Raw genomic sequence first — 26,980 nt, 5'->3', positions numbered from 1 at the left:
AGCACTGGGTAGCATCGCCTCGGCCTGTGGGGGACCCCAGGGTTTCAGGGAGAGGAAAGGTCAGCAACAGCATCAGCTCAGGGCCTGGACAGGCTTCTGGTAGGGAGGGCCCTGTGGCAGGGGTGGGGGCTCTCACATCTCCAACCAAGGCCAGCAGTCCAGAGGGACCAATCAGGGCCTGTCAGTGACAGGAAGCTGGGCTGAGACAGAGGGAGACAGAGCAAGAGAGAGATCAGGAGAGACAGAGACAGGGAGAGAGATAGCAAGAGCAGGAGAGAGAAACAGAGAGATCAGGACAGACAGACAGGGAGAGAGATAGCAAGAAAAGCAGGAGAGACAGAGACAGAGACAGAGACAGAGACGGAGACAGAGACAGAAGGAAAAAGGGAGGAGAGCCGGAGGGACCCTGGTGTCCCGGGGTAGGCAGACCCTCAGGTGGCCAGGCAGGTGAGGGGAGGGCGGCCTCCCAGCTTTCAGGTCCAGAAAGCAGCTTCCATGGGCCTTGGCTGCTGAGTGGAACAGCGCCCTGGGGCCCAGCTCCCCTCCCGCAGAGGCGGTGCAGGCCTGAGGAGCTGAGGAGCCTCCGTCCGGGCAGCCTCTCCTGCTTCACTGGAAGGAGCGGTGCTGGGTCTGAGCCCTGCCCACTGTCCTGACCCGGGCAGCAAGGCCAACACCCACAGTACCCAGGTCAAGCCGGTGGCAGCTCGGGAGGCACGGCCCTCGCCCACAGATGCCCAGGCCAGCCCAGGCTTCCCTGAACACCCCAAGCCTGCTCTGCGTGAGCATCTGGGGTCAGGAACGTTAGTGAGGCTGCAGAACAGCCGGGCTGTCACCTCCCGTCACTCAGCTGGCGACGGACGCTCCAATGCGGGCACCAAGGTCGAGGACGCACCACTCCAGGCTCCAAGCACATCCCACGGTGGCTTTATTCAGTCACGTGCCCACGCCCACAGCTTCCTCCACCAGGCAGAGGGGAGGCCACCCCACCACAGTGCCTGGGGACCTCGGGCCGGCAAAGGGTCCCGGCCAGAGGGCACCAACCCCAGGAAGATGCAGTCCCCACCTGGAGGGTCCCTCGGGGGCCCAGTCCTTAAGCCCGCCCCGAAAATTTGTGCTTTGACTGTGACAGGGAGCAGCAAGAAGCCGCCAGCCCACTGCCCTGTGGCTGTCCTTGCAGGGCACCTGGCAGAGTGGTGAGCTTGGCTCCCGAGTGGCACTTCCTTGGCCCCCACAGTCTGGCACCATCAGGGGTCACGGCCCAGCCACAGGGGTGACACTGCCCATCAGTCTGCCCCAGCCAGCGACCAGATCCCAGACCCTGGGTGGGGCAGAGCCAGGACGGGCCCTCTCGATGGGCCTAAGGCCAATGCAGGGAACAAACCCACCCGCAGGAGCCCAGGGTTCACTTGCGGCAGGTCCCCCGCGGACTGGAACCTGCCCTCACCGAGGCACTGGGGGTTCAGGAGCACATGAGATCCTTCAGACGGCCTCAGACCAGAAGCTCCTCAGATACCTGGGCACCTCAAGTGTCTGGGAGACTTGTCCTGCCCAAGTGGCTCCTGACACCTCCAGGAGCGTCAGAACCACCCCAAAGCTGGGTGCCTGTGTCCCCACTACACAGAAGGGAAACTGAGGCGGGGGGCTGGCTGACAGCATTCTGGCAGCGGCTGGAGTACCGTTTTTGGAAGCAAAGGCTTGCGTCCCTGCGGCAGCAGAGAGGCCGCCTGGTGATGTGCACGTCCAGCCTTGACGGTCACAGATTTACTGAAGGAGCACGGCCTCCCGGGCGTGCCACGTGGGCTGTGAGGGTCTGTGGTGCCGCCAGCCCCGTGGCAGGGCAGAGGGTGGCACCGTCCTGGACGTCCCCTACAGAGGACCAGAGTCCCGTCCTGCTGCCACACAGCGGGTGATGTGCGTTTCAAAAACACGCCTTCAGACTGAGAAACCCTCCCAGGTGTCCACGCTCCTTGGTGCCAAGCTGCAGGGCACCTGCTGGCTGCTCTCCAGCCTCAAGACCCGAGGTCATGGGGAGCCAGGCAGAACCCGGGCCCTTTCGAGGACGAGCAGGGAGGGTCTTTCAGGTGAGGCAGCCCCAGCTGTGTGCCCCGAGGCCCGGAGAAGGGAAGACGGCCAAGGAGGGAGCCAGGAGTCTTCCTCACAGGCGTCTCCAGGGCCGGGCCCAGCCCCAAGTCGGGTCCACAACTGCAGGCGGCTCCAGCGGGCGGCGCTCACAGCACGGGCTCTCGGCAGGGCTTCCGAAAGGACAGGGAGGGCTGCTTTAGCGACTCCACGGGATGGGGACGCCTGGGCTCTTCGGGGAAGACGGGGCACTCCATGCGTGGCAGGCAGCCCCCGCGGTCCGCAGCACCTGCCCTAGACGTGCTCCATCTCCGGGTCCGGGTCGGGCTCCTCCTCCTCCTCGTCCTCGTCCTCCTCGTCGTCCTCCTCGGTGCAGGCCTTGTCCAGTGGCGCCTCGCCGTCACGCGCCAGCTCCTCCACGTGCGCCAGCATGTCGGCCATCAGCGCCTCCTCCAGCCGCTTCCGCACCTGCTGCACCAGCTCCTCCTGCTTCCTGGGGACACAGGGGCGTCGCGTCACACCCAGGCCAGCGGCCAGGAGGATGCGGACACGGGAAGAGCAAGGGGAGGGGCCCTCGGCTGGGAGGAGTGGCTGAGGAATCCGCAGGGGTCCCTCCCTTCACAATCAACAGAGAATGACCGGCTGCCACTGGCCAGTGCCAGCAACCGCCATCCTCCTGTATGGCCCACCTGCCATCTCTCTCGGGGCCAAGGGAGGGGCCCCACCCCTCAGTCTCCAGACCAGGCCCTGAGCCTCCCCTGGGCTCAGCTGCGTAAACCCTTGCTCCTGACCCCCAACAGGCACCGAGTGGGGCAGGAAAAGCCTCACCAGGGCACAGCGGCTCACGCCTGTCATCCCAGCATTCTGGGAGGCCAAGGTGGGCGGATCACCTGAGGTTAGGAGTTCGAGACCAGCCTGGCCAACACGGGCTGGTGTGGTGGCTGTAGTCCTAGCTCCTTGGGAGGCTGAGTCAGGAGAATCGATTGAACCCAGGAGGCGGAGGTTGCAGTGACTGCACTCCAGCCTGGGCGACAGAGTGAGACTCCATCTCAAAAAAAAAAAAAAAGAAACCCATGTCCCAACCCACCAGCAAGGACCGCACCAGGGGCCTCCACCTTCAGGATTACAAGCTGACCGGCGACTCCGGGGTGACCGACTCTGCCTGCCGACTCTGGGTCCGCCGCACGTGCCTCTGCCCACCCCCCTCTCCATCTGCCGAAAAGCCCTTTCTTGTCTTTCACTCCCAGGTGAGGCTGATTCCGTGTACGTCCCCAGTTGGCCAACGCTCAGCAGCGCCCTCCCACCCGGGGTCTCTCTCCAGCGGCTCCTCTGTACCTGGGCTGTCCCTGCCACCCAGAACACCCTGGGTCACCGACCCCACTGCAGCCACCACCTGCTCACTGTCCTTCCAGACAGGACTCCACCTTCTGCTCAACCCACCACCAAGTTCCAAATTTCAGTGTCCTTTTCGATGTCTACAAGTTTTTTGTTTTTTTTTTGAGAGAGTCTTACTCCGTCACCCAGGCTGGAGTGCAGTGGCACGATTTCAGCTCACTGCAACCTCTGTATCCCAGGTTCAAGCAATTCTCCTGTCAGCCTCCTGAGTAGCAGAGACTACAGGCACACGCCACCACGCCGGGCTAATTTTCTGTACTTTTAGTAGAAACAGGGTTTCACCGTTTTGGCCAGGACGGTCTCGATCTCCTGACCTCGTAATCCACCCACCTCAGCCTCCCAAAGTGCCGGGATTACAGGTGTGAGCCACTGCGCTCGGCCTTACTTCTACATGCTCTGCAGGGGCTTTTAATTATCTGCCTGCTTTTCTTCACAGTCTTGTTCTTTTCTTAACTTGTCAATTCTTCCTGTTTCACCATCTTCATTTTTTTTTTTTTTTTGAGATGGAGTCTCGCTCTTGTTACCCAGGCTGGAGTGCAATGGCGCGATCTCGGCTCACCGCAACCTCCGCCTCCTGGGTTCAGGCAATTCTCCTGCCTCAGCCTCCTGAGTAGCTGGGATTACAGGCATGCACCACCATGCCCAGCTAATTTTTTGTATTTTTAGTAGAGACGGGGTTTCACCATGTTGACCAGGATGGTCTCGATCTCTTGACCTCGTGATCCACCCGCCTTGGCCTCCCAAAGTGCTGGGATTACAGGCGTGAGCCACCGTACCCGGCCCTCACCATGTTCATTTTGGGGAAGTTCCCTGAGTCTGTAGAGAGTGTAAATTGACCTCAAACCCTAATGAGGGGGCCCAACGGTAGCACGGCTGGAGGAGGCTGCCGCCGGCCACCCACAACGGAACCCTCGGCGCCCATACTGTCTGCTTGCGGGGGTGACGTCTTAGGTCCATCTCTCCATCCTGCCTGGGGGCACAGGGTATCTTCTCCTTGTGCCCACGTGGCCTTTAACCCCTGGCTGCTGCCACAGGAAGCCCCCATGCCCAAGCACCTCCCTGGCCGTTCTGGGTCTTAAGTCCCCATTTCTGGAACCCTCAGGAGTTTCCTTTTCTTCTCTGACCTCAGCCGTCTGCTAGGTTGACCGAGAAAAGCCCGTCTTCTCTTCAGCACTCCAGGGCTTCCTGCAGGCACCTCCGTCACCAGAGGCCGTGCGGCCACCCTGCACACCAGACTCGAGTCTGATGTGCCATGAAGCCCCGAAGGAGGGCTCACCCTGGGCGCCCACACCTCACAGCTCAGCTCAACCCACCACCATCCTGCCTGTTCTTGCAGCAGCCCCACTCCCTGCTGTTCCAGGCTCCGCATGCTGGCCACTGCCACCCGGAACTGTCCCTCCGCGGGCACCCCGAGCCATCTCCCCAAAGGCAGAACCCTGGCCTGCCTTGTCCCTCTGTCCCCAGGGCCCAGCATGGAGCCCAGCACCCAGCACAGCCAGTCCCTATGGGCTCCCAGGACCACAATCTTTTCTTTTTTCATTTTTTTTTTGAGTCGGAGACTCACTCTGTCACTCAGGCTGGAGTGCAGCAGCAGGATCTCGGCTCACTGCAACCTTCATCTCCCAGGTTCAAGCGATTCTCCCGCCTCAGCCTCCCAAGTAGCTGCGATTACAGGCATGCACCATCACGCCAGGCTCATTTTTGTATTTTAAGCAGACATGAGGATTCGCCATGTTGGTCAGGTTGGTCTCGAACCACTGACCAAGTGATCCGCCTGCCTCAGCCTCTCAAAGTGCTGGGATGAGAGCTTCACACCCTTTGCAAGAACATGCCTTCGAGAGGTGCCTGGCTGGCCCTGGCCCAAGGATGCGGGTGGAGCCGTTCACACTGGCTCCGATGACGGGTCCCCTTCCCCCGGCTATTTATGTTTCAAAAAACCAGGGCAGCGTCCACAGAGACGGGAGAGTCGTGGGGAGACAGGAATTAGCGGGGACGCTCAGGGACCCCAAACACCCGAGAGACGGGGCAGACAAGCAGGGGACCAGGGGCTACCTGATGTCCTCGTCGGTCACCATGAAGGCTTTGCACAGGGGCTGCGTGGTGTTGAGCCACACGCCGGGGTTCTTCTCCACGGCGGCTGACAGTTGCCCGGTGATGGGCATGGTGCTGGTGTGCAGGGCGCTGGCGATGGCCGACAGCAGCGTCTCGTCCGTGCAGCCGGGTCCCACCCCTGCCAGGCAGTGGAGAGGCAGCCCCGAGGGGAGAGGTCACAGCCGTGACCCAGGCAGGTCACGGAATGCCCCAAGAATGGAGCTGCTACCTTCTCCCCGACCGGGTTTCACATCTCCATTTCCCCTTGAGCAGGTCCCAACCCCAGCATTTGGGAGGGCGACGCGGGGAGGACCGATGAGCTGAGGAGCTGGAGGCTGGCCTGGACAACATAGTGAGATCCCCGTCTCCACACAAGAACTAAAACATCAGCCGGGTGTGGCGCTGCGCGGTCCCAGCTACTCAGGAGGCTGAGCCGAGAGAACCAGCTGAGCCAGGAGGTACAGGCTGCTGTGAGCAGTGATGGCCCCGCTGTGCTCCAGCCTGGGCGACAGAAAGCCCACCTTTTGTTTTTTGAGACAGGGTCTTGGTCTGTATTTTCTGTAGGGAGGTAGAGATACGGGTCTCACTATGCTGCCCAAGCTGGTCTTGAGCTTCTGAGCTCGTGCTACTCCTGCCTCAGCCTCCCAAAATGCTGGATTACAGGCGTCAGCCACCGCGCCCGGCCGACCCGGTCTCTAAAAAACCGCTGAAACCACACCAGCTCTGCATTCCTTGTTCTGTGCAGGAGCAAAACCAGGCCTCCTTGTTTTCTTAGGACACAGGTCAAAACGCCCCGGGCGTGCACTGCACCTGGAGGCCACAAAGCCCCACCGCAGGTCTCCAAGTACGAAGGGCCCAACCAGGCGCCCTGGGTCCCCTCCTCCTGCCCCAGCCGCAGGCAGATTTGCCCTCAGTGCCCGCATCATGAACAGCCCTCCACCCTGCTAGGAGATGAGGGCGCCCCCAGCACTCCACCCTACCCAGCCCATCCCCTTCCGGCTCCCCCAAGGGGCACCCGCTCACCCTGCAGGCCCTTGGGGAGGTCCATGGTCTTGACCAGCTCCTCGGCAATGTCGAAGGCGTTCAGGCCGCTCAGCTTCTTCTCCCAGAAGAGCTGCCCCAGACACACGTGTGAACCCCAAGGGTGGCCCTGCCCCTCCCCCTTCCAGGGCCTCGAAGGCTCCATGGAGGCCCACCTGGTCTCCTTTCCCATGTGCGTCCCCAGGGACCTCTTGCCTCCCAGGGCCTTGGGCCTCCTGCTCCTGCCCAGGCTTTCCACAGCCTGGTATCCAGTGGACGTTTGTAAGAATAAAAACTACACACGAGGTGGCTCACGCTTGTAATCCCAGTGCTTTGGGAGGCCGAGGCGGATGGATCACCTGAAGTTGGGAGTTAGAGACCAGCCAGGCCAACATGATGAGACTCCGTCTCAAAAAAACACAAAATTAGCTGGCGCAGTGATGGAGGCCTGTAATCCCAGCTACTCAGGAGGCTGAGGTGGGAAGATCACTTCAACCCGGTTGAACCCAGGAGGCGGAGGCTGCAGTGAGTTAAGATCCCGGCCACTGCACTCTAGCCTGGGTGACAGAGCAAGACTGTCTCAAAAAAATAAAAAAAAGCACATGGTTCTCAGTTTTTAAGAAGTGGGTCACACAGCCACATATGGGCAGTCAGCCCCCCATATCTGTGGGTTCCACAACCATCCACCCGACCAGCTGCAGACTGAAAATATTTGGGGGAAAAACAAATAAACATAATTCAACAACTGGCCAAGTGAATTGGCTCCTGCCTGTGATCCCCACAGCTCGGGAGGCGGAGGTGGGAGGATCACTTGACTGACAGCAGGAGCTTGAGACCAACCTGGGCAACACAGAGAGACACTGTCTCAAAAGCGAAAACTAAAAAACTAGTAACACACACAAAAAACAAGGAGTGTTACAACCATCTACACCTTATGAAGTAGTAGAAGGAATCCAGGACCTCTAGTTTACATGCAAATTCCAGACCACTTTCATTAAAAAAGTTTTTTTAAATTTTATTTCTGAGACAGTCTTGCTCTGTCGCCCAGGCTGGAGTGCAGTGGCACGATCTTCACTCACTGCAGCCTCCGCCACCCAGGTTCAAGTGATCCTCCTCTCTCAGCCTCCTGAGTAACTGGGACTACAGGCACGCACCACCGTGCCCAGTTAATTTTTGTATTTTTAGTAGAGACGGGGTTTGGCCATGTTGGTCAGGCTGGTCTAGGACCCTTTACCGCAGGTAATCCACCCGCCTCGGCCTCCCAAAGTGCTGGGATTACAGGCATGAGCCACCGTGAAGAGGACTTACTAGACTGTTTTCTCTTCTTCTTCTTCTTTTTTTTTGAGATGGAGTTTCGCTCTTGTTGCCCAGGCCGGAGTGTAGTGGCGCGAGATCTCAGCTCGCTGCAGCCCCCGCCTCCTGGGTTTAAGCGACTCTCTTGCCTCAACTTCCCAAGTAGCTGGGAGTAGAGGTGCTGCCACCACGTTCAGCTAAGTTTTGTACTTTTAGTAGAGACGGGGTGTTGCCATGTTGGCCAGACTGGTCTCGAACTCCTGACCTCAGGTGATCCACCTGCCTTGACCTCCCAGAGCGCTGGGATTACAGGCGTGAGCCACACCGCACCCAGCCTGCTAGACCATTTTCTATGAGGGGCCTGATCATCCCTGGAGTTTGGTATCTGGGGATACCAAAGAGGGTGGGGTGTGTCCTGAACTAATTCCCTGCGCATCCCAAGGGGGGCCCACAGGACCGGTTCTTGCTGCCGCCCAGAGGCTGGAGAGCAGTGGTGTGATCACAGCTCACTGCAGCCTTAGCCTCCTAGGCTCAAGCAATCCTCCCACCTCAGCCTCCTAAGGAGCAGGGACTACAGGCCAGCGCCACCACGTCCAGCCATTTTTTTCACGTTTTTGCCTCCCATGTTGCCCAGGCTGGCTTGGAACTCCTGCGCTCCATTCGTCCGCTCCACGTACGATCTTATTCCAAACGTCACCCACCAAGGTGAACAAGCTGGCCGGGAAGGCTGGGGTCGCCGTGCGCTGGCTCACCTGGCGCGGCTGGTCCACCGCCTTCTGCGGGTCGCTCTTGACCTTGTTGCTGGGGTGATTGGTAATCTTGGTCACCGGCTGCTTGAAGATGGACGCTGTCTGGCGCACGGGCAGCGCCGTGTTCAGGTCGGGCTTGCCCTGTGGGAGAAAGGCGCTGCAGCCCGGCCTGGGGTCTCCCCAGCGGCTCAGGGCCTCCAGGGACGCGGGGCCCGGACGACCCCCCGCCCTGCGGGCGCCCCTCGCGTCCCCCACGCCCTCCAGGACCCCCACGCTCCGGGGAGGCCGCTCTCGCAGGCTGGGCCCGGCCAGCTCCTCCAGAGCCCCCGTCGTGGGTCGCGTCCTCGCCATGCGCGCAGCGCTCTGTGCCCGGCGCCTTCCGCTCTGCACCCTCCACCCCGCGCCGCGCCGCGCCCTGCACCCTGTGTCCTCCGCCCGCTGTGACCTCCCGCGCTCTGGGCGCCGGGCTGCGTCGCCTGCCGCTCACGTCATGGCCGCGTCCCAGCCTAAAACGCCCTGCACTGACGTCACCCGCGTGACGCCACCGCTCACCTTGACCTGGTTGGAGGAGTCGTAGCGCACGCGCTGGCGGCTCTTGTTCATCTTGCTCATCAGCATCTTCCCGGTGCGGAAGTCGAAGGTGCTCAGGTCCATGGAGCCGCCCAGGTAGCGCGCCAGCTGCGGCTTGCTGCGGAACTTCTTCCCGCTTGGGCTGCGGAGAGGCAGGACGGTCGGCGCCCCGGCCGGACCCCAGACCCCAGGCCCCGGACCCCAAACCCAGGCCTTGGCCCCAGATCCAAACCCAGCCTGAGTCCCAGGTCGTAAGTCCAGACCCAGACCCCAGCCCTGACCTCCAGACTCCAAAATTGGCCCCCAAATCTGGGCGCCAGCCCCAGAGCCCTGGCCCTGACACTCAGACCCTGGCCCTAGCCCCAGACCCCCAATCCTGGTACCCTCCAGCCATCCCCTCCCCAGGCCCTGGCAGCATCAGGCACAGCAGACAACTGTGAGCTCTGGAACAAACGCCATTACCTACAAGAGGATGGGCCCCGGCTCTGGGAGGATGCCTCGTATTTCCAGAACATTCTAGAAACGGAATTTGGGTCACATTCTTGAGAAAAGACCCCACAGAGAACAGGTATGTGAGGGACAGCTGTAAGAGCAATCTCCTTCCATCTCCAGGTTCCAGCGGCAGGGCCAGGCCCCAACAGTTGCTTGCGCATAACCCGGGGTGGAGCTTGCAGTGAGGCAGCCGGGCACGCACAGACCTGGACACGGGGCTCTGCTCTCAGCCTGCCGCAGACAAGCGCTAGCAACTCATGCTCTCCAGGAAATGAGGGCACCCACCTACAGGTTGCCCTGCATGTCACATGTGGTCACACTACAAGATGACAGGCACCCAACCCAACACATCACCATCATGGCTGGGATGTAAAAATGGAACAGCCATGTTGGGAAAGCCTGGCAGCTCCCCAGCAAATCTGCAGATGACCCGGCCATGCTAGTCTTAGGTATCTGCCCGAGAGAAATGAGGGCACACATCCACACCATCAGCTCTACACGAACTCCCCAGGAGCCCTACCATGGCAGCCAGAAGGTGGAGGCAGCCCAGACGCGCTCAGCACATGAACGGACCAATGCAACATGGCCCATCCACGCAGTGGAATATTACTCAGCCATGAAAAGGAGCAACGCTCTGAGACAGGCCAGTGTGGATGAACCTTGGGGACATCACACTCAGTGAGAGACGCCAGACACAGAAGGCCACACGGTGTGTGATCCCATTTCTTTGAAACGTCTAGAACAGGGCGAGGTGGCTCACGCTTGTAATCCTAGCACTTTTGGAGTCCAAGGCAGGTGGGTGACCTGAGGTCGGGAGTTCAAGACCAGCCTGACCAACATGGAGAAACCCCATCTCTACTAAAAATACAAAACCTTAGCCGGGTGTGGTGGTGCAAGCCTGTAATCCCAGCTACTTGGGAGGCTGAGGCAGGAGAATCACTTGAACCTGGGAGGCAGAGGTTGCGGTGAGCCAAGATCATGCCATTGCACTCCAGCCTGGGCAACAAGAGCAAAAGTTTGTCTCAAAAAAAAAAAAGTCTACAACAGCAGAGACAGGAAAGGGATGCGCAGTGCCCGGGGCTGGGGTGAGGATGTGCAGCGGCTGCCGATATGCACGGAGCTTCCTTTCTTTCTTTCTGGAGATTGGTTCTCATTGTCGCCCAGGCTGGAATGCAGCGGCTCAGTCACAGTTCACTGCAACCCTGAACTCCTGGGCGAGGGTGATCCTTCCACCCTAGCCTCCCAAGTAGCTGGGAGACAGGCACGAGCCACCACGCACGGCTTTTATACATACATACATACATACATACATACATACATACATATATAAGGAGTCTCGCTCTGTTGCCCATCCTGGAGTGAAGTGGTGTGATCTCGGCTCACTGCAACCTCCACCTTCAGGTTCAAGTGATTCTCCTGCCTCAGCCTCCTGAGTGGCTGGGATTACAGGTGCCCGCCACCACGCCTGGCTAATGTTTTATTCTTTTAGTAGAGACAGGGTTTCACCCCTGACCAAGATGGCAAGGCCGGTTGCCAACTCCTGATCTCAGGTGATCTGTCCGCCTCGGCCTCCCAAAATGCTGGGATTACAAGTGTGAGCCACCAACCCAGCCTAATTTATATTCATATTTTTTATAGAGATGGGGTCTCACCATGCTGTCCAGGCTGGTCTGGAACTCCTGAGCTCAAGCAAGCCTCCCACCTTGCCTCCCAAAGCGTTGGGATTACAGGTATGAGCACCACGCCCTGCCGATTCATTTCTTTCTTTCTTTTTTTTTCCATTTTTCTTTTAGAGACAAGGTCTCCTTTTGTTGCCCAGGCTGGAGTGCAGTGGTGTGATCAGAGCACACTGCAGCCGTGACCTCCTGGGTTCAAGGGATAGTCCTGCCTCAGCCTCCTGAGTAGCTGGGACTACAAGGGTGCACCATCATGCCCAGCTCACTTTTATTTCATTTATTTTTTTGAGACAGAGTCTCACTCTGTCACCCAGGCTGGAGTGCAGTGGCACAATCTTGGCTCCCTGCAACCTCTGTCTCCCAGGTTCAAGCAGTTCTCCTGCCTCAGCCTCCCAAGTAGCTGGAGATACAGGCACCTGCCACAATGCCTGGCTAATTTTTGTTATTTTTAGTAGAGACAGAGTTTCACCATGTTGGCCAAGACTGGTCTTGAACACCCGATGTCAGGTGATCCACCTGCCTTGGCCTCCCAAGTGTGAGGATTACAGGCGTTAGCCATGGTGCCCAGCCATGTCTAGCTAAGTTTTAAATTTTTTGCAGAGATGGGGGTCTCACTATGTTGCCCAGGTTGGTCTCCAACTTCTGATCTCACGATCCTCCTGCCTCCCCCTCCCAAAGGGATTACAGGTGTGAGCCACTATGCCTGGCTGGTTTATCTCAAGAAAATGATGCAGAAATAATAGCACTTGTATGGTGCTTAGTAGGCCAGGTACCTTAAGCACATTCTCAACTCGGTCAAAAGTCACTGAGTGATAATGCATCCGCCTGAGCCTGGCGGATGGCTGTTTTGCTGGTTTCCCAGAACCCTCCAGGGCAGGCTCCTCCTGTCCTCCTCTGCCCCTGCCCCAGGCATCTTGGCCCACGGTAGACGCCAGATGCCAGACAACTAAGACAGCTCAGAATCTCTTCTAGCCAGAAGGAAACTCAATTCTGCAGGCACCGCACAGAAGTATGTGGTCACATGCTTAGCTCAATAGCCTCTATCCAGGATCTGTGTACAAGGCTAATACACAGATCGCAGGAAGTTGTATTTCTCTCCGCCTCGGGCAAATTCCATGGTACACAAGGACACGGCTGGCTCTAGCACGTCCACTCGGACAGGGCGCCACTGGGAGGGACAAGGACAAGTGCCTGGGGTCCGAAACCACTGAGGGCTCCTTCTGGAGAGTTCCTTTTCTAATTACTGTGCGGGCTGGCTGACGTTATTAAACCTGAGGTTTGCCCAGGGCAGTGGAAAGAGACCAAGAAGCCCCAGGCCCTGACTCAGGCCTCACGCAGACACCAGGAAGGAAGAAGAGACCCCCACAAAACACCGCCAGCAGTTCTTTGCCTCCGGTCACCCCAAAGAGAGGCTGTCTGCCTTTTAAGACAGAGGTGAACAAGAGCTGGGAGTGGGCATACAAGGCAGTGATAGATAAATGGGCCTGGGGTTCTTTCTGGGGTGATGGAAATTCTGTAACTGGCTCTGAGGATAGCTGCACGTATCTGCAAATACGTGAAAATGCTAAAACCCACTGACTCGTGCACTTTAAATGAGCCTATGGTACACGAACTGTATCTCAATAATATCCTCTCAAAAAGAGTAAGTGCAATACCTCACGCCTGTAATCCCAGCATTTTGGGAGGCTGAGACAGGAGAATTGCTTGAGCTCAGGAGTTCGAGTCCAGCCTGGGCAACAAAGTAAGACCCACCTCTAAAAAAAATTTAAAAAATGAGGGCAGGCATAATGGCTCTCGTCTGTAATCCCAGCACTTTGGGAGGCCAAGCCCGACAGCTCACCTGAGGTCAGGAGTTCGAGACCAGCCTGGCCAAATAACAGTGAAATCCTGTTTCTACTAAAAATGCAAAACTCAGCTGGAGGTGGTGGCAGCGGCCTGTAATCCCAGATACTTGGGGGGCTGAGGCAGGAGAATCCCTTGAACCCAGGAGGCAGAGTTTGCAGTGAGCCAAGATCACACCACTGCACTCCAGCTTGGGTGACAGAGTGAGGCTCTCTCTCAAAATAAATAAAATAAAAATTAACCAGGCATGGTGGCACATTGCCTGTGGTCCCATCTACTCCAGAGGCTGAGGAGGGAGGACCGCTTGAGCCCAGGAGGTCAAGGCTACAGTGGGCTATGACTGTACCACTGCACTCTAGCCTGGGTGACAAAAACAAGACTCTGTCTCAAAAAAAAAAAAAAAAAAAAGCCAGGTGTGGTGGCACATGCTGTAGTGTAGTCCCAGCTACTCGGGAGGCAGAGGCTGGAGAAACCCTTAAGCCTGGGAGGTGGAGGTTGCAGTGAGCTGAGATTGTGCCACTGCACTCCAGCCTGGTGACAGAGTGAGACTCTGTCTCAAAAAATAAATAAATAAAATAAAAGCAAATGCAAGGTGGAGGGGATTAGTGGTTACCAGGGGCTGGGGGAGGAAGTGGGAGTGACTCATAATGAGGACAGAGCTGCTTTTGGGAATATGAGAATGTTCTGGAATTACTGGTGGTGGTTGCACAGCTTTGTGAATGTACTAAAAACCACTGGTGGCCAGGTGTGGTAGCTCACGCCTGTAATCCCAGCATGTTGGGAGGCCGAGGTGAGCTGATTATCTGAGGTCAGGAGTTTGAGACCAGCCTGGCCAACATGGCGAAACCTGATCTCCACTAAAAATACAAAAATTAACCGGACATGGTGGTGGATACCTGTAAGCCCAGCTACTCGACAGGCTGAGACAGGAGAATCTCCTGAACTGAGGAGGCAGAGGTTGTAGTGGGCTAAGAGAGCCCCATTCCGCTGCAGTCTGAGCAAAAGGAGTCCAACTCCATCTCAAAACAAATTACCCACTGAACTGTACATTTTAAAAGTAGCTTTCGCCAGGCAGTGGCCCATGCCTGTAATCCCAGCACTTTGGGAGGCCAAGCCAGGTGAATTGCTTGAGTCCAGGAGTTCGAGACGAGTCTAGGCATCACAGTGAAACTCCATCTCTATAAAAATAAGCCAGGCATGGTGGCACATGCCTGTAATTCCAGCTACTTGGGAGGCTGAGCTGAGAGGGTCACCTGAGCCTGGAAGGTCGAGAATGCAGTAAGCCGTGATCACACCACTGCACCCCAGCCTGGGTGAGACCCTGTCTCAGGTAGCTTCTGTGGAATGTGAATTATATCTCAATTTTTAATAAAGGTTAGGCAGCTCTACTGACACGGAAAGATGTCCCTGACATTCAATGAAAAAAGAACAGCCTTGATAAAACCACACATATAGAAAAACGGTAGGCACCATGGCCTCAACTCTCCCAGGTCCCCGTACCACTCAGCCTAGGAGCCTGAAGCCTCTGATGAAAGCCTGGGTTGAGGAGGCCCCAGACCTGCAGAGGGCGGCTCTGGGCTGAGTCTGGGTTCACCCTTTGCAGAGAAACCTGAAATCTCTCAGGTCTGTTTAGAGGAAAGCTTTTCCCTGCTTTACTCCACTGCTAACTAGACCCCCATGCTCAGGGGCAGGTAGAGTGGGATGAGAGAGGTGGGGCGATGACAGCCTCAGAACACTCCGCTCAAGCTGGCCTTGGTTCCAGCTCCCAAGCTGCAGCCACGTCTTAGGGGGTTCCTGCTGCCTGGATGCCTCTCCCTGCTCCATTCAACGTCACCTCCTCAGAGAGGCCCCCTTCCGGATTTCAGCATGTGTCACGGCACATCTCAGCACGTATACCCACGGCTGTAGCAGGAGGTGGCCGGTGCCCTGGCTGTCATCTGCAAGCGGGAGGGCCCAGCCTCACTCCTGGCTGAACGGCTGGGATCCAAGCGGTGCCTGGTGCTGTTTTTGACAGGACTGCAGAGGCCGACACAGACCTGCTGTGGACTCTACAGCAGCCTCTGGGAGAAGGAAGCCCAGAACCATGCTTGGAGTTAGCATGCTGGAAGGCCCCGGCCTCCTCAACGCCAGAGGACAGAAACGCAAGGCTTCTGGCTTTCTAAAGAGCCAGCGAAGGGGCTGGGGACCAAAAGCGAATGCACCACTCTGTCCCTAAGAGACACATCTTGCAGTCCTACTATGCCACTGCCTGCATTACAGGGTTCCAGCTCCTCAGGGTACACATTTGGGGACCAAGCTCCACCTCTTTCTTGCTGTCCTCCCACTTTCCAGACACCAGCCCCTGAGCTCCTCCCGCAGGAGGAGGCCGCACACACTGCTTCTGATCAAACCCATCCCTTCCCTGCTGTTTCCTCATTTTATCTCCCAAAACCGGGACAGTCAAGAACCACAGGGGACCAAGGTGCACAGTGGACAGAGCGGTGGTTCTGCCCGCCGTGGTTCCTCGGCTCGTGAACACCACTCGCCCTCGCCTGGGCGGTCTCCGGCCCGTGACCCCGAGCTACGGGAAAAACGGGGACCGGCTGCACACCCCCTTTCACACAGCGCTGAGCACAGAGCAGTTGTCCGCTTTCCCCTCAGGGAGGGACCTGAAGGCGCCGCGGGACACTGAACCAAGGCGAGGGCGCAATGAAAGCTGGCTCAGAATCAAAAGCATCCTTCCCCAGCCAGCAGGAAAAAAAAAACGGGAAGACAAACAGCAGGTGGCCGACTGTCTGGGGCCTGGCTGCAGAGGCCACTATGTCTTTGTTCCACGGAGGGGGTTCCGTGTGACCTTTCTGAGCAGCACCTTTTTCAATTTGGGGAGGGGGTTTCTGAAAGCCTCGGAACACCGGTAACATCGACGTAAAGATTACCATCTGGTGGGTGGGAAAGTCGGGAGCCTCGGGTCTCCACCCTGAAGGGGCCACGACCCACGCGGGGCAGAGGACTCAGAAGTCGGGGGGAATCCTTCTTTAAAAAAAAAAAAAAACCCAACGCTGCTCGGGGACCCAGGCACTCTGCGGCGCTTATTCCCAGGGTTGCGGTGAGCCTAGGAACGCGCATTTTCACGCACGCCCTCCCCGATCCCGCCATGAGCCCTGCTCCCCGAAACCCCGGCTGGCCACCCCTCGGGCTCCACGCCACCCTAGGAGCGCCCCAAGGAGGGCCCCTCTGCGTTTCTCGGGAACCAAACGGACAGCCCAGCCCCCACCCCTGCCTCCCAGCAGCGTCTCGCCGCCGCCAGGCGCCCCTGGCCCAGTGCGCACGAACAAAGGCGGCCGCCGCTGCCCGTCAGCCAGTCCGCGGCCTGGCGAAAGCCATGAGGCCCAGCAAGCGGCGCACGCGCACTGGGCCTCCGCGAGCGGGACGGACACGCACGCAGGACGCACGCACAGACGCACGACGCACGCGCGGGGCCCAGGCCGCGGCCCAGGGCAGGGGCGCCGAGGCCGCCGCAGAGGCCGCTGGGAGGCGCCCGTTGAGGCCCTGCGCGGCCGGCGCGCTCATTCACCTATAGTAAAAGACATCCCTGTGGCCGGCCGACAGCCCCGACCTTCTGGGCACTTCTTCCCTCTCCCAGCCCTGCGGGAGCGCCGGGCACTCCCACCTCTTCCGCTCCATCGCGCCCGGCTCCTCGGCCTGCCGCCGGGCCTGCCGCCTCCCGAACCCCCGCTTGCCGCCGCCGCCTCAGCTGCCTCCGCTGCTGCTGCCGTCGCCGCCACTTGCCGCGGCTGTTCCGGCCCGCGGGCCCCCACCCTCCGCCCCCAGCCGGGCGCGCGCCGGCTTTGCCGCCCTCTCGGCCCCCTCCCCGCGCTCGCCAGCCCCCGCTCGGGGGGCCCGCTCCGCCCACCCGCCCGCGCGGGGCCCCGTTCTGCGCAGCTGCAGCGCCAGGCCCCGCCCCTCTCTGGCCTCGCCAATCATCGCGTGGGCAGGATGCCGGGCCTCCGGCGGCGTGCGCGCCTGCGCCTTGGACCCCGCGAGCCTCCCATGCCGGGCAGTGGTACCCGGAGTCCAGACAGCCGCTTCCGCTGTGCCGCATCGTCCTCGTCCGCCTGGGGCGCCTGCGCGGGGAGATGCTTTCGGACTAGTGGGGGTCTTTCCCCTCGGCCTTTCTCCGGCCCAGGTCTTGGGGACCCTAGCCCATTGCCTGGACCTCGACTTCCCCGACCTCCTGATCTCCCAGCTTCCGAGCTTTTTACAGGCGTCCAAATCTGAAGGGTTTCCTCCGTGACCACCACCGCCTCCCCCCGTAGCTTTTTTGTTTTTTTGAGACAGAGTCTCACTCTGTCGTCCAGGCTGCAGTGCAGTGGCGCGATCTTGGCTCACTGCAGCCCCCACCTCCCGGATTCAAGTGATTCTCCTGCCTCAGCCTCCCGAGTAGCTGGGACTACAGGTGTGCACCATCACGCCCAGCTAATTTTTGTATTTTTAGTAGAGACGGGGTTTCACCACGTTGGTGGCCAGGCTGGACTGGAACTCCTGACTACAGGTAATCCGCCCGCCTCGGCTTCCCAGTGTGCTAGGACCACAGGCGTGAGCCACCGCGCCCCACCCAGTAGCTTTCTGACCCCTCAAAATCCAGGAATCTGAGCTCCCCGCTCCCCCGCATGCACTAGTCTAGGAGAGTTCCAAGACCTTCCTGTGGAATCGCCCACTCCCTGTTGTAAGCCAGAGGGATCCTGAAAGGGAAGCGGGTGGGCCGCGCCCTTTCAGTCCCTTCACTGACAGCATCACTCCCGGGGGTAGGACTGGGCTGGCCTGGGACACGTGTTCAAGGACTGAGTCTAGCTGCTGTGTCCCCATGCCTCCAGCTGGAGAAGCTCCCCTGCTTCTAAGGACCCCTTTGTTGACACTGGGTCTACCTAAACAATCTGGGGTTTTCTGCTGCTGGAAGAGCTCATCCCATTTTCACCGTCCCTTTAGCTGCAGGTTCCAGGGAGTAGGACAGGCACTTTTATATTATTATTCATTTTTTGAGACAGAGTCTCACTGTGTCACCCAGGCTGGAGTGCAGTGGGTGAGGTTGCGGTGAGCCGAGATTGCACCATTGCACTCTAGCCTGGGCAACAAGAGCAAAACTCTCATCTCAAAAAAAAAAGCCAATTCCAGTGCTGAGGCAGGGTAAGTGCTTCCACCCTAAAGTGAACTGGGAATCTTGTTTCCAAAAGTATGGTGGGGGGGCTGGGCAAAGAAAAATAAGTGTTGGGGAGGAGGTGGAGAAACTGGAACCTTTGGTGGTGCACACCTGTAATCCCAGCTACTCAGGAGGCTGAGGCAGGAGAATCACTTGAACCTGGGAGGTGGAGGTTACAGTGAGCTGAGATTACACCACTGCACTCCAGCCTGGGCGGCAGAGTGAGACTCCATCTCAAAGAAAAAAAAAAAAAGAAAAGCTCAGTACAGAATTACCATAGGACCTGGCGATTCACCCCTAGGTATACACCCAAAGGCGTAAAAAGCAGGAAAGCAAACAAATACTTGCACACACACTTGACAGCACATTCCAAGAGCTGAAGGGTGGAAACAGCCAGTGTCTCCAGATGGAACAAGGGATAAACCCAGCAAGGCCCACCACTCTGTGGAATAGCGTTCGGCGTGAACAGGAGTGCAGCTTGGGCGCAGGCCACACCCTGCATGCACCTTGAGGGTATCATGCTCAGTGAGACTCCAGGCACGACAGGCCACGCAGTGTGTGAGCCCATTTCTACGACATGTCTAAGACAGGCTGATGCACAGAGACAGGAAGTGAATGTGTGAGGGTCAGGGGTGGGGAGGGGCTGGGGAGTGACAGCTGATGGGGATGAGGCTTCCATTTGGGGTGATGGAATGTTTGTGAACTAGATAGAGGCGGTGGGTGCTTACCATTGTGAATGTAGTAAAACAATTGTACACTTTAAAATGTTTAATTTTATGTTATGTAAATTTCACCTCAGTAACAACAAAAAAAATGACCTGGGACATATCAGATGGACACAGGAACCCATGTGGAAGGGGCTCACGATGGTCAAGCTTTAGAAATGGTTTATACCTGGCCGGGCGCGGTGGCTCACGCCTGTAATCCCAGCACCTTGGGAGGCCAAGGCGTGCGGATCACGGGGTCAAGAGATGGAGACCATCCTGGCCAACACGGCGAAACCCCATCTGTACTAAAAATACAAAAAAATTAGCTGGGCGTGGTGGCGCGTGCCCGTGGTCCCAGCTACTCGGGAGGCTGAAGCAGGAGAATGGCTTGAACCCAGGAGGCGGAGGTTGCGGTAAGCTGAGATCGCGCCATTGCACTCCAGCCTGGGTGACAGAGTGAGACCCTGTCTCCAAATATAAATAAATGGGCTGGGCATGGTGGCTCACGCCTGTAATCCAAGCACTTTGGAGCCCAAAGCAGGCAGATCACCTGAGGTTGAGAGTTCAAGACCAGCCTGACCAACATGGTGAAAACCTGTCTTAAAATAAATAAATAGGCCGGCACGGTGGCTCACGCCTGTAATCCCAGCAGTTTGGGAGGCCGGGGCGGGTGGATCATGAGGCCAAGATATCGAGACCATCCTGGTCAACAAGGTGAAACCCCGTCTGTACTAAAAATACAAAAAATTAGCTGGGCATGGTGGCACGTGCCTGTAATCCCAGCTACTCAGGAGGCTGAGGCAGGAGAATTGCCTGAACCCAGGAGGCGGAGGTTGCGGTGAGCCGAGATCGCGCCATTGCACTCCAGCCTGGGTAACAAGAGCGAAACTCCGTCTCAAAATAAATAAATAAATAAATAAATAAAATAAATAAGTAGATTTTCTGTTGTTTGAGCCATGCAAAATCTGTGGTATTTTGTTATGGGAACCATAGGAAACTAATACGACAGCTATTTCCATAAACACACTTACGTATGCAGAGAGACTGTGACTTTGCCCATACACTCTTTTTGTACCTGTTCATTTTTATTTTCCTTTTTTTTTTAAGACAGGGTTTCACCACGTTGGCCAGGATGGTCTCGATCTCTTGACCTCATGATCTGCCTGCCTTGGCCTCCCAAAGTGCTGGGATTACAGGCGTGAGCCACCGTGCCCGGCCTGTTCATTTTTGTACCCCTAATATGATAGTTTGAAATGTCTGATTCCAATATTCTTCCCTTCAAAACACAAAACCTACTTGCCCTCCCTTTGCACGTGGGCTGGACCTAGGGGGCTTGCTTCTGATGAACACAGTGTGGTGGAAATGATGACATGAGACTTCTGAGGGTGGGGTATAAGAGCACTGTGGCCTTCTCCTTGCTCTCCCTGGGTTCACTTGCTCTGAGGAAGGCAGAGGCCATGTCGTGAGGATGCTCAATCAGCGCTGTGCAGGGTTCCCCACAGGAAGGAACTGCGCTGTCACTGACAGCCACGTGAGGGCACCGGCTTGGAAGTGGCTCCTCCAGCCCCGGCTGAGCCTTCCTCAGATGAGGCAGCCCTGTCTGATGTCTTAGCTGCAACCTCACGAGAGACTCTGGGCCACGACCACCCAGACACATCACTCCCAAATCCTTGACTGACACAAACTGTGAGACAGCGAATGTTCATTGCTTTTTTTTTTTTTTTTGAGATGGAGTCTCGCTCTTGTCCCCCAGGCTGAAGTGCAGCGGCACGATCTTCACTCACCCCAACCTCCGCCTCCCGGGTTCAAGCGATTCTTCAGCCTCAGCCTCCTCAGTAGCTGGGATTACAGGAGCCCACCACCATGTCCGGCTACTTTTTTGTATTTTAGTAGAGACAGGGTTTCACTATGTTGGTCAGGCTGGTCTCGAACTCTCGACCTCAGGTGATCCACCTGCCGTGGCCTCCCACAGTGCTGGGATGACAGGTGAGCCACTGCGCTCGGCCGTTTAAGCCACTACACTGTGGGGTAACTTGTTAACGCAGCAATGGAGAAACACACTGCAGATACTACTTATGAAACATTTTAAATAATTCAGCGGGTTCTGCCAGCCATTGAAAAACTCTCCTAGATCTGTAACATTTTGGAGCTGAAAGGACCCCTGGGTCACCTGAGCCACCCCAGCTATAGCCACAGTAACCAAGCCACCAGCATGATCAACATCTGGGCACGGAGCAGGTTTCAGTGAGGTTTAATACAACGTGCATTGAAACATCCAAGCTGTTTTCAGAAGCAGAAGTCCGAAGTGGAGCTGTGGATTTCCTCCTGTCCATCCTGAGGATGTGCACTGCTCCAGACACAGCAGGCGCTGAGGTGGGATGAGCTGGCGCCACCAGGCACCTGAGGGAGAGGGGACGAGGCAGGGTGAGTAGAAATGTCCTTTCCAGGCTGGGCGTGGTGGCTCACGCCTGTAATCCCAGCACTTGGGGAGGCTGAGGAGGGCGGATCACAAGGTCAGGAGTTTGAGACCATCCTGGCCAACATGTTGAAGCCCTGTTTCTACTAAAAATACAAAAATTAGCCAGGCGTGGTGGTGCACACCTGTAGTCCCAGCTGCTCAGGAGGCTGAGGCAGGAGAATGGCTTGAACCTGGGAGGCGGATGTTGCAGTGAGTCGAGATGGCACCATTGCACTCCAGCCTGGTGACAGAGCAAAACTCCGTCTCAAAAAAATAAAAAGAAAAAAAGAAATGTCTCTTGCATATGAAGCTGGCCCAGGATGGCGGCCTGGCAGGGACAGTAACGCGGCACAGGCCCCAGGCTCCACACAGTCGGGAGGGAGACGGACTGGAGCAGGGGTCTGAGGCCCAGGTGGCATGGCCTCGGGCCTCAGGCCGGCATCTGGAAAATGGGGTGTAAGAGCAGGGCCATGCAGGACTGTTACGTGGGTACCGGGCAGACACCTCAAGCACGGTGGTTCGGAGGGCAGTTGGCATGCTGGAGAAAAACATGGATGCTTCCACGGCCTCACAGGTGCTGGCGAGAGCTTGTGGGGGGCCAGCCACTCTGGACCAGCCTCCCCTGCCCTGCCTGTACATGGGGCCCCTCACCCAGTTCAGGCTGGGGTGCAGGCCGAGATGGGAGCATGGATCCGCCTGGAAGACTAGCAGGGGGTGTCTAGACAGAGGGAGGGGCCATGCCCCAACCACATAACCAAGGCTGTGGGGCGGCCAGCTCTATGCCTGTGGTGGGAGGTGCTGGAATGGGCACCCAGGGCCCCGCTCTCAGGCAGGCCTCTCCAGGGTGAACAGGCCTCTCCTCGCCCTGGCTCTGGGAGCCTGAAGAGCCCGCTGTTCCACCACCATCCAGCAGTCCTGCAGTCCACCCACCCACCGCGGCCAGGGAGGCCGCAGCCTGCTGAGACTTACCAGACAGGTCTGCGAAGGGTCGGCGTAATCAATCATCCTTTTTAAACTTGCCATTGATGTAAGGAACCCAGTCCAGGATCAGCCGCCAGTCAGTGGCCCACACCAGCCCCACAGTGCCAACAGCGCCCCATGTGTAGGCCGTGGGCCACCTGCCAGAGGAGAGGTGATGGTCAGGCTTGCTCCAGATGCTGTCTCCAAGAGCGTCTCCTGCCCCACACCTGTGCCCCGGCACTGAGCTGCGAAGCTGGGGCGCCGGCCTGGTGTCCGTGCTGCCTGGAGCTGCAGGTCCTGCGGGCTCAGGGCAGCACAGGCCCCGCCCACACTGCCGGCCCTCAGGAAGCCAGGCTCCTGCCAGGCCAGGAATTGCTCAAGGGGCTGCGGGAGGGAGCGCTGTTGTGGGGAGGCTGGCCCTCGGGAACGTGTAGGTATTTGTCAGTTTGCAACCACCGCGATGGTGGGTCCAGTCCGAGTGTCATCACGGTCTGCTGCAGTCTGCAGGAAACTCATCCTTCCCTGCCCCAGCTGCAAGACTCCGGGAAGTGCCACGATCAGAGTCCCCGTTTCCCAGGTGAGGACTCCAAACAACAGAGGGGGCGAGGCCCTTGCCTGAGGCCACACAGCTGCCGAGTCTCAAGGCCTCGGGTTCCAAGCCCACGCCCTTGCCCACCATGGCAGGCACCATGAGCGTTCCCGAGGTGCCTGTGCCCAGCAGATTCTAGGGAGGCCCGGCAATCCCGCCTGCAGGCGTTCGCACCCTCCTACGGACTCAGGCCGTGGCTTCTATCGTGCACAATGCAAGCCATGGGGCTGCACTTCCCAAGTCAGGCGAGAAAAGACACTCCAGGCACTCGGGCTCACGAGGGGAATCCCAGCACTTTGGAAGGTTGAGGCAGGAGGCTCACTTGAGGCCAGGAGTTTGAGACCAGCCTGGACAACAGAGTAAGACCCCATCTCTACACAACATTTTCAAAAATTAGGCGAGTGTGGCGGCACATGCCAGTAGTCCCAGGTACTAGAAAAGCTGAGGCAGGAGGACCGCTTGAGCCCGGGAATCAGAGGCTGCATGGAACTGTGACCGCACCACTGCATTCCAGCCTGGGTGAATATGAGACCATCATCTCAAAAGAAATTATAATTAAAATTAAATTAAAAAAGAAAAAGTGGTTGGGCGCGGTGGCTCACGCCTGTAATCCCAGCACTTTGGGAGGCCGAGGAGGGCAGATCACCTGAGGTCAGGAGTTCAAGACCAGCCTGACCAACATGGCGAAACCCCATCTCTACTAAAAATACAAAAACTGGCCTGGCGTGGTGGCAGTCACCTGTAATCCCAGCTACTCGGGAGGCTGAGGCGGGAGAATCACTTGAACTTGGGAGGCAGAGGTTGCAGTGAGCTGAGATCGCCTGCTAGTGGCACACACAGCTGCTTCTGAAACCTGGCTCGGAGGCAGATGCCACCAGCAGAGCAGGAATCTTTGCACCTGTGTCTTGTTGGCATTCTGGGTAATTTTTTTTTTTTTTTTTTGAGATGGAGTCTTGCTCTGTCACCCAGGCTGGAGTGCAGTGGTGCGATCTCAGCTCACTGCAACCTCCGCCTCCCAGGTTCAAGTGATTCTCCTGCCTCAGCCTCTGGAGTAGCTGGGATTACAGGCACCTGCCACCACGCCTGGCTAATTTTGTATTTTTAGTAGAGATGGGATTTCACCATGCTGGTCTCAAACTCCTGACCTCAGGTGATCCACCCACCTCGGCCTCCCAAAGTGCTGGAATTACAGGAGTGAGCGACCACACCTGGCCCGTTTTTTTTCTCTTTTTTTTGAGACAGGGCCTAGCTCTGTCACCCAGGCTGGAGGGCAATGCAGTCACCATTCACTGCAGCCTTGACCTGCTGGGCTCAAGGGCCCCTCCCATCTCAACCTCCAGAGTAGCTTTATTTTTAAAATTTTTCTGAGATGGAGTCTCGCTCTGTCACCCAGGCGACAGTGCACTGGCACAATCTCTGCTCACTGCAACCTCCATCCCCCAGGTTCAAGAGATTCTCCTGCCTCAGCCTCCCAAGTAGCTGGGATTAGAGGTGTCTGTCACCATGCCTCACAGATTTTTGTGTTTTTAGTAGAGACCGGGTCTCACCATGTTGGCCAGGATGCTCTGGAACTCCTGACTTCAGGTGATCCACCTACCTCAGCCTTCCAAAGTACTGAGATTACAGGCGTCAGTCACCTCGCTTGGCTGTAGCTTTAATTTTTTTTGTAGAGATAGGGTCAGGCTGGTCTCAAACTCCAAGGTTCAAGCGACCCTCCCACCTTAGCCTCCCCAGTAGCTGGGAGTACAGACAGGCACCAACATGCCCCGATATGTTTTTAATGTTTTGTAAAGATGGGCTCATTGTGTTGTCCAAGCTGGTCTCCCACTCCCAGGCTCAAATCATTCTGCAGCCCAGGCCTCCCAAATCGCTGGGATCACAGCGGGGCGCCACCGTGCCCGGGTAAGGCCTTGCTATTTTTATTCTTTTTTTCTTTTTGAGACTGAGTTTTGCTCTATCACCCAGGCTGGAGTGCAATGGAGCAATCTCAGCTCACTGCAACCTCCGCCACCTGGGTTCCAGTGATTCTCCTACCTCAGCTTCCGGAGTAGCTGGGATTACAGGCACCCGCCAGCACGCCTGGCTAATTTTTGCAATTTTAGTAAAGACCCATGTTGGCCAGGCTGGTCTTGAACTCCTGACCTCGGGTGATCTGCCCGCCTTAGCCTCCCCAAGCGCTGGGATAAAAGGTGGGAGCCACCGCACCTGGCCAGGCTTGCTTCTTAGCATCCCACGTGGAAACACCAGACAACCCTATAGAGGCCACCCCCAGCCTGGCTCCCATGGGGGTCAACCCCGTGCCGTCCCGCCGCCCAGGTGGGATCAGGAGCAGCTGCAGCTTTCACTACTTGTTAAAAATCATAATAACCAAAACAATGGCAAAGGTCGAAAATGTCGTGGGTGCTGGGCTGGGGTTCGGGCCTCAGCGCCTTTTGAGGTGCTGGGAGTCTCGGTCCATGGGGTCACCACTCGGATCCCCCGGTAAAGATGGGGAAACTGAGGCTCAGAGCTGCCTAGTCGCGGAGCCGAGCATGCTGGGGTTTTGCCTTGGGTCTGCCACGTCCAGTTCGCGCCTGGACGCTATGCTCCGCCTCTCGGCCTCAGTTTCCCCCCCGTCACTGGGCACAATAGGGGACCTGGGCTCGGCCCCCAGGAACGGGCACAAACGCGGAACGCAGCGGCGCGAGGCTGGGCCGGGGCGAGTGGGGCGGTGGGGCTGCGTCCTCACCAGTTCTTGACCAGCTCCCGGTAGCGCGGGCCCAGTAACCGGGTCAACATCGCGGCGGAGTAGCAACCTCAGGGTGACCCTGTCCAGCCGACCCGGACACAGTGCGCAGGCGCGGCCGCGGTGCGCAGGAGCGCTGGGACAAAAAAAAAAAACCGCCCTGCGCGCGCAGACCCGGAAGCTACTTACAGTAACTTCCGGCGAGGGTTGCAAGACCGCGGAGCGGTGGCGCCCCCCAAGTGGGCGGGGTTAGGGCGGGGGTGTTTGACCACGTGCTCTGGCGGCCGATGGTGTTTCAGGGCTCCCGCGGTCAGGGTGGCCCCCAGCCGCGGGGCTGCCGGCCAGTGACTTTATGCCCCTAGTATGTGCTAGAACGTTATTTACAATGAAGGAAACTGAGGTCCAACGGGGATGGGTGTTGCCCAGAGTCACACAGAGGAGAAGGGCTGGGATTGGAGCCCACTTTTGGAGGCGTCAGTCGTCCCTGCTTCGCTGTAGGACTTTGGCCGAGCGGCAGTGCTTCCCCGAGCCTCGGTGTGGGCATCCTGGGTTGCCCGCTGCTTGGAAGCCTAGTTGGAAATCTCTTTGCAGGGTGATTCCTCGTTCTGGCAGCAGAGGGAGGCCTGGCTCCTCGCACGGTGAACGTCTCTGGATGCTCTTAGCTGATGGCAGGCAGGTCCTTCTGGTTCCTGCTTTCCAGTGCACCAGGCTTGCTTGGTCTTGCTTTCTCCAGTCCGGGCCTCCTCTGCTGTCCCACAGCCCGGCGCAGCATCGGAAATGCTCACTCAGCTCCCAGCCTCCCGCCTGCACACCAGCCCAGTGTGGGCAGAAGGAAGAGGGGCACATTCCCAGACACCGCCATTGCACTTTTGCGCCTTTCCCACCATTTTCAAGAGCTGCCTCCTTCAGGAAGCCCTCCTGGACTGCCTGACCCCCAGGCACCTTGACAGCATGAACGGAAAGGCCAGTAGTCTAGAGAGGGGAGTGGCCGTGATTTGTCTCTGGGGCTCCAGCGTGCCCTGCAGGCCTGGTGGTAAGGAATGGACACCATGAGTTCGTGTGCTCAGCCTGCCCTGTCCTCTTGGGGCCAGCCCACCTCAGCGTCCCAAAGTGCTGGGATTACAGACGTGAGCCACCCGGCTTGGCCTAAATGTATAT

At 57.9% G+C, this 26,980-nt stretch overlaps 2 protein-coding genes across 6 annotated transcripts; both read right to left on the bottom strand.

Moving 5' to 3' along the window:
• Positions 1–902: 902 nt before the first annotated feature.
• Positions 903–16,909, bottom strand: MBD3 (methyl-CpG binding domain protein 3). Of its 5 annotated transcripts, XM_012436328.2 has the most exons (7): positions 11,008–11,652; positions 9,660–10,547; positions 9,180–9,339; positions 8,631–8,768; positions 6,589–6,679; positions 5,527–5,704; positions 903–2,572 (listed from the first exon to the last, which is right to left on the bottom strand). In XM_012436328.2, exons 2-7 carry the CDS (start codon positions 9,848–9,850, stop codon positions 2,374–2,376), a joined length of 957 nt encoding a protein of 318 aa, XP_012291751.2. In that variant the 5' UTR covers positions 9,851–10,547; positions 11,008–11,652; the 3' UTR covers positions 903–2,373. The 5 variants fall into 5 exon arrangements, with proteins under 5 accessions (XP_012291751.2, XP_021532368.1, XP_021532367.1 ...); XM_021676693.2 differs by lacking the exons at positions 9,660–10,547; positions 11,008–11,652 and adding an exon at positions 16,857–16,909; XM_021676692.2 differs by lacking the exons at positions 9,660–10,547; positions 11,008–11,652 and adding an exon at positions 16,761–16,870.
• A 4,416-nt stretch (positions 16,910–21,325) lies between these two features.
• On the bottom strand, positions 21,326–25,933 carry LOC105706155 (cytochrome b-c1 complex subunit 10). The gene is made up of 3 exons (XM_012436327.3): positions 25,826–25,933; positions 22,518–22,666; positions 21,326–21,490 (listed from the first exon to the last, which is right to left on the bottom strand). The coding sequence occupies exons 1-2, from the start codon at positions 25,873–25,875 to the stop codon at positions 22,546–22,548; spliced, it is 171 nt and encodes a 56-aa protein (XP_012291750.1). The 5' UTR covers positions 25,876–25,933; the 3' UTR covers positions 21,326–21,490; positions 22,518–22,545.
• Between the last annotated feature and the right edge of the window lie 1,047 nt (positions 25,934–26,980).

This window comes from Aotus nancymaae, unplaced genomic scaffold, assembly GCF_030222135.1.
Source record: "Aotus nancymaae isolate 86718 unplaced genomic scaffold, 86718_ANA_hifiasm-v0.15.2.pri h1tg000124l, whole genome shotgun sequence".
Classification (NCBI taxonomy): domain Eukaryota; kingdom Metazoa; phylum Chordata; class Mammalia; order Primates; family Aotidae; genus Aotus; species Aotus nancymaae.
Note: the sequence above shows the minus strand (reverse complement) of the source record. Positions and strands in the feature narration are given on the sequence as shown.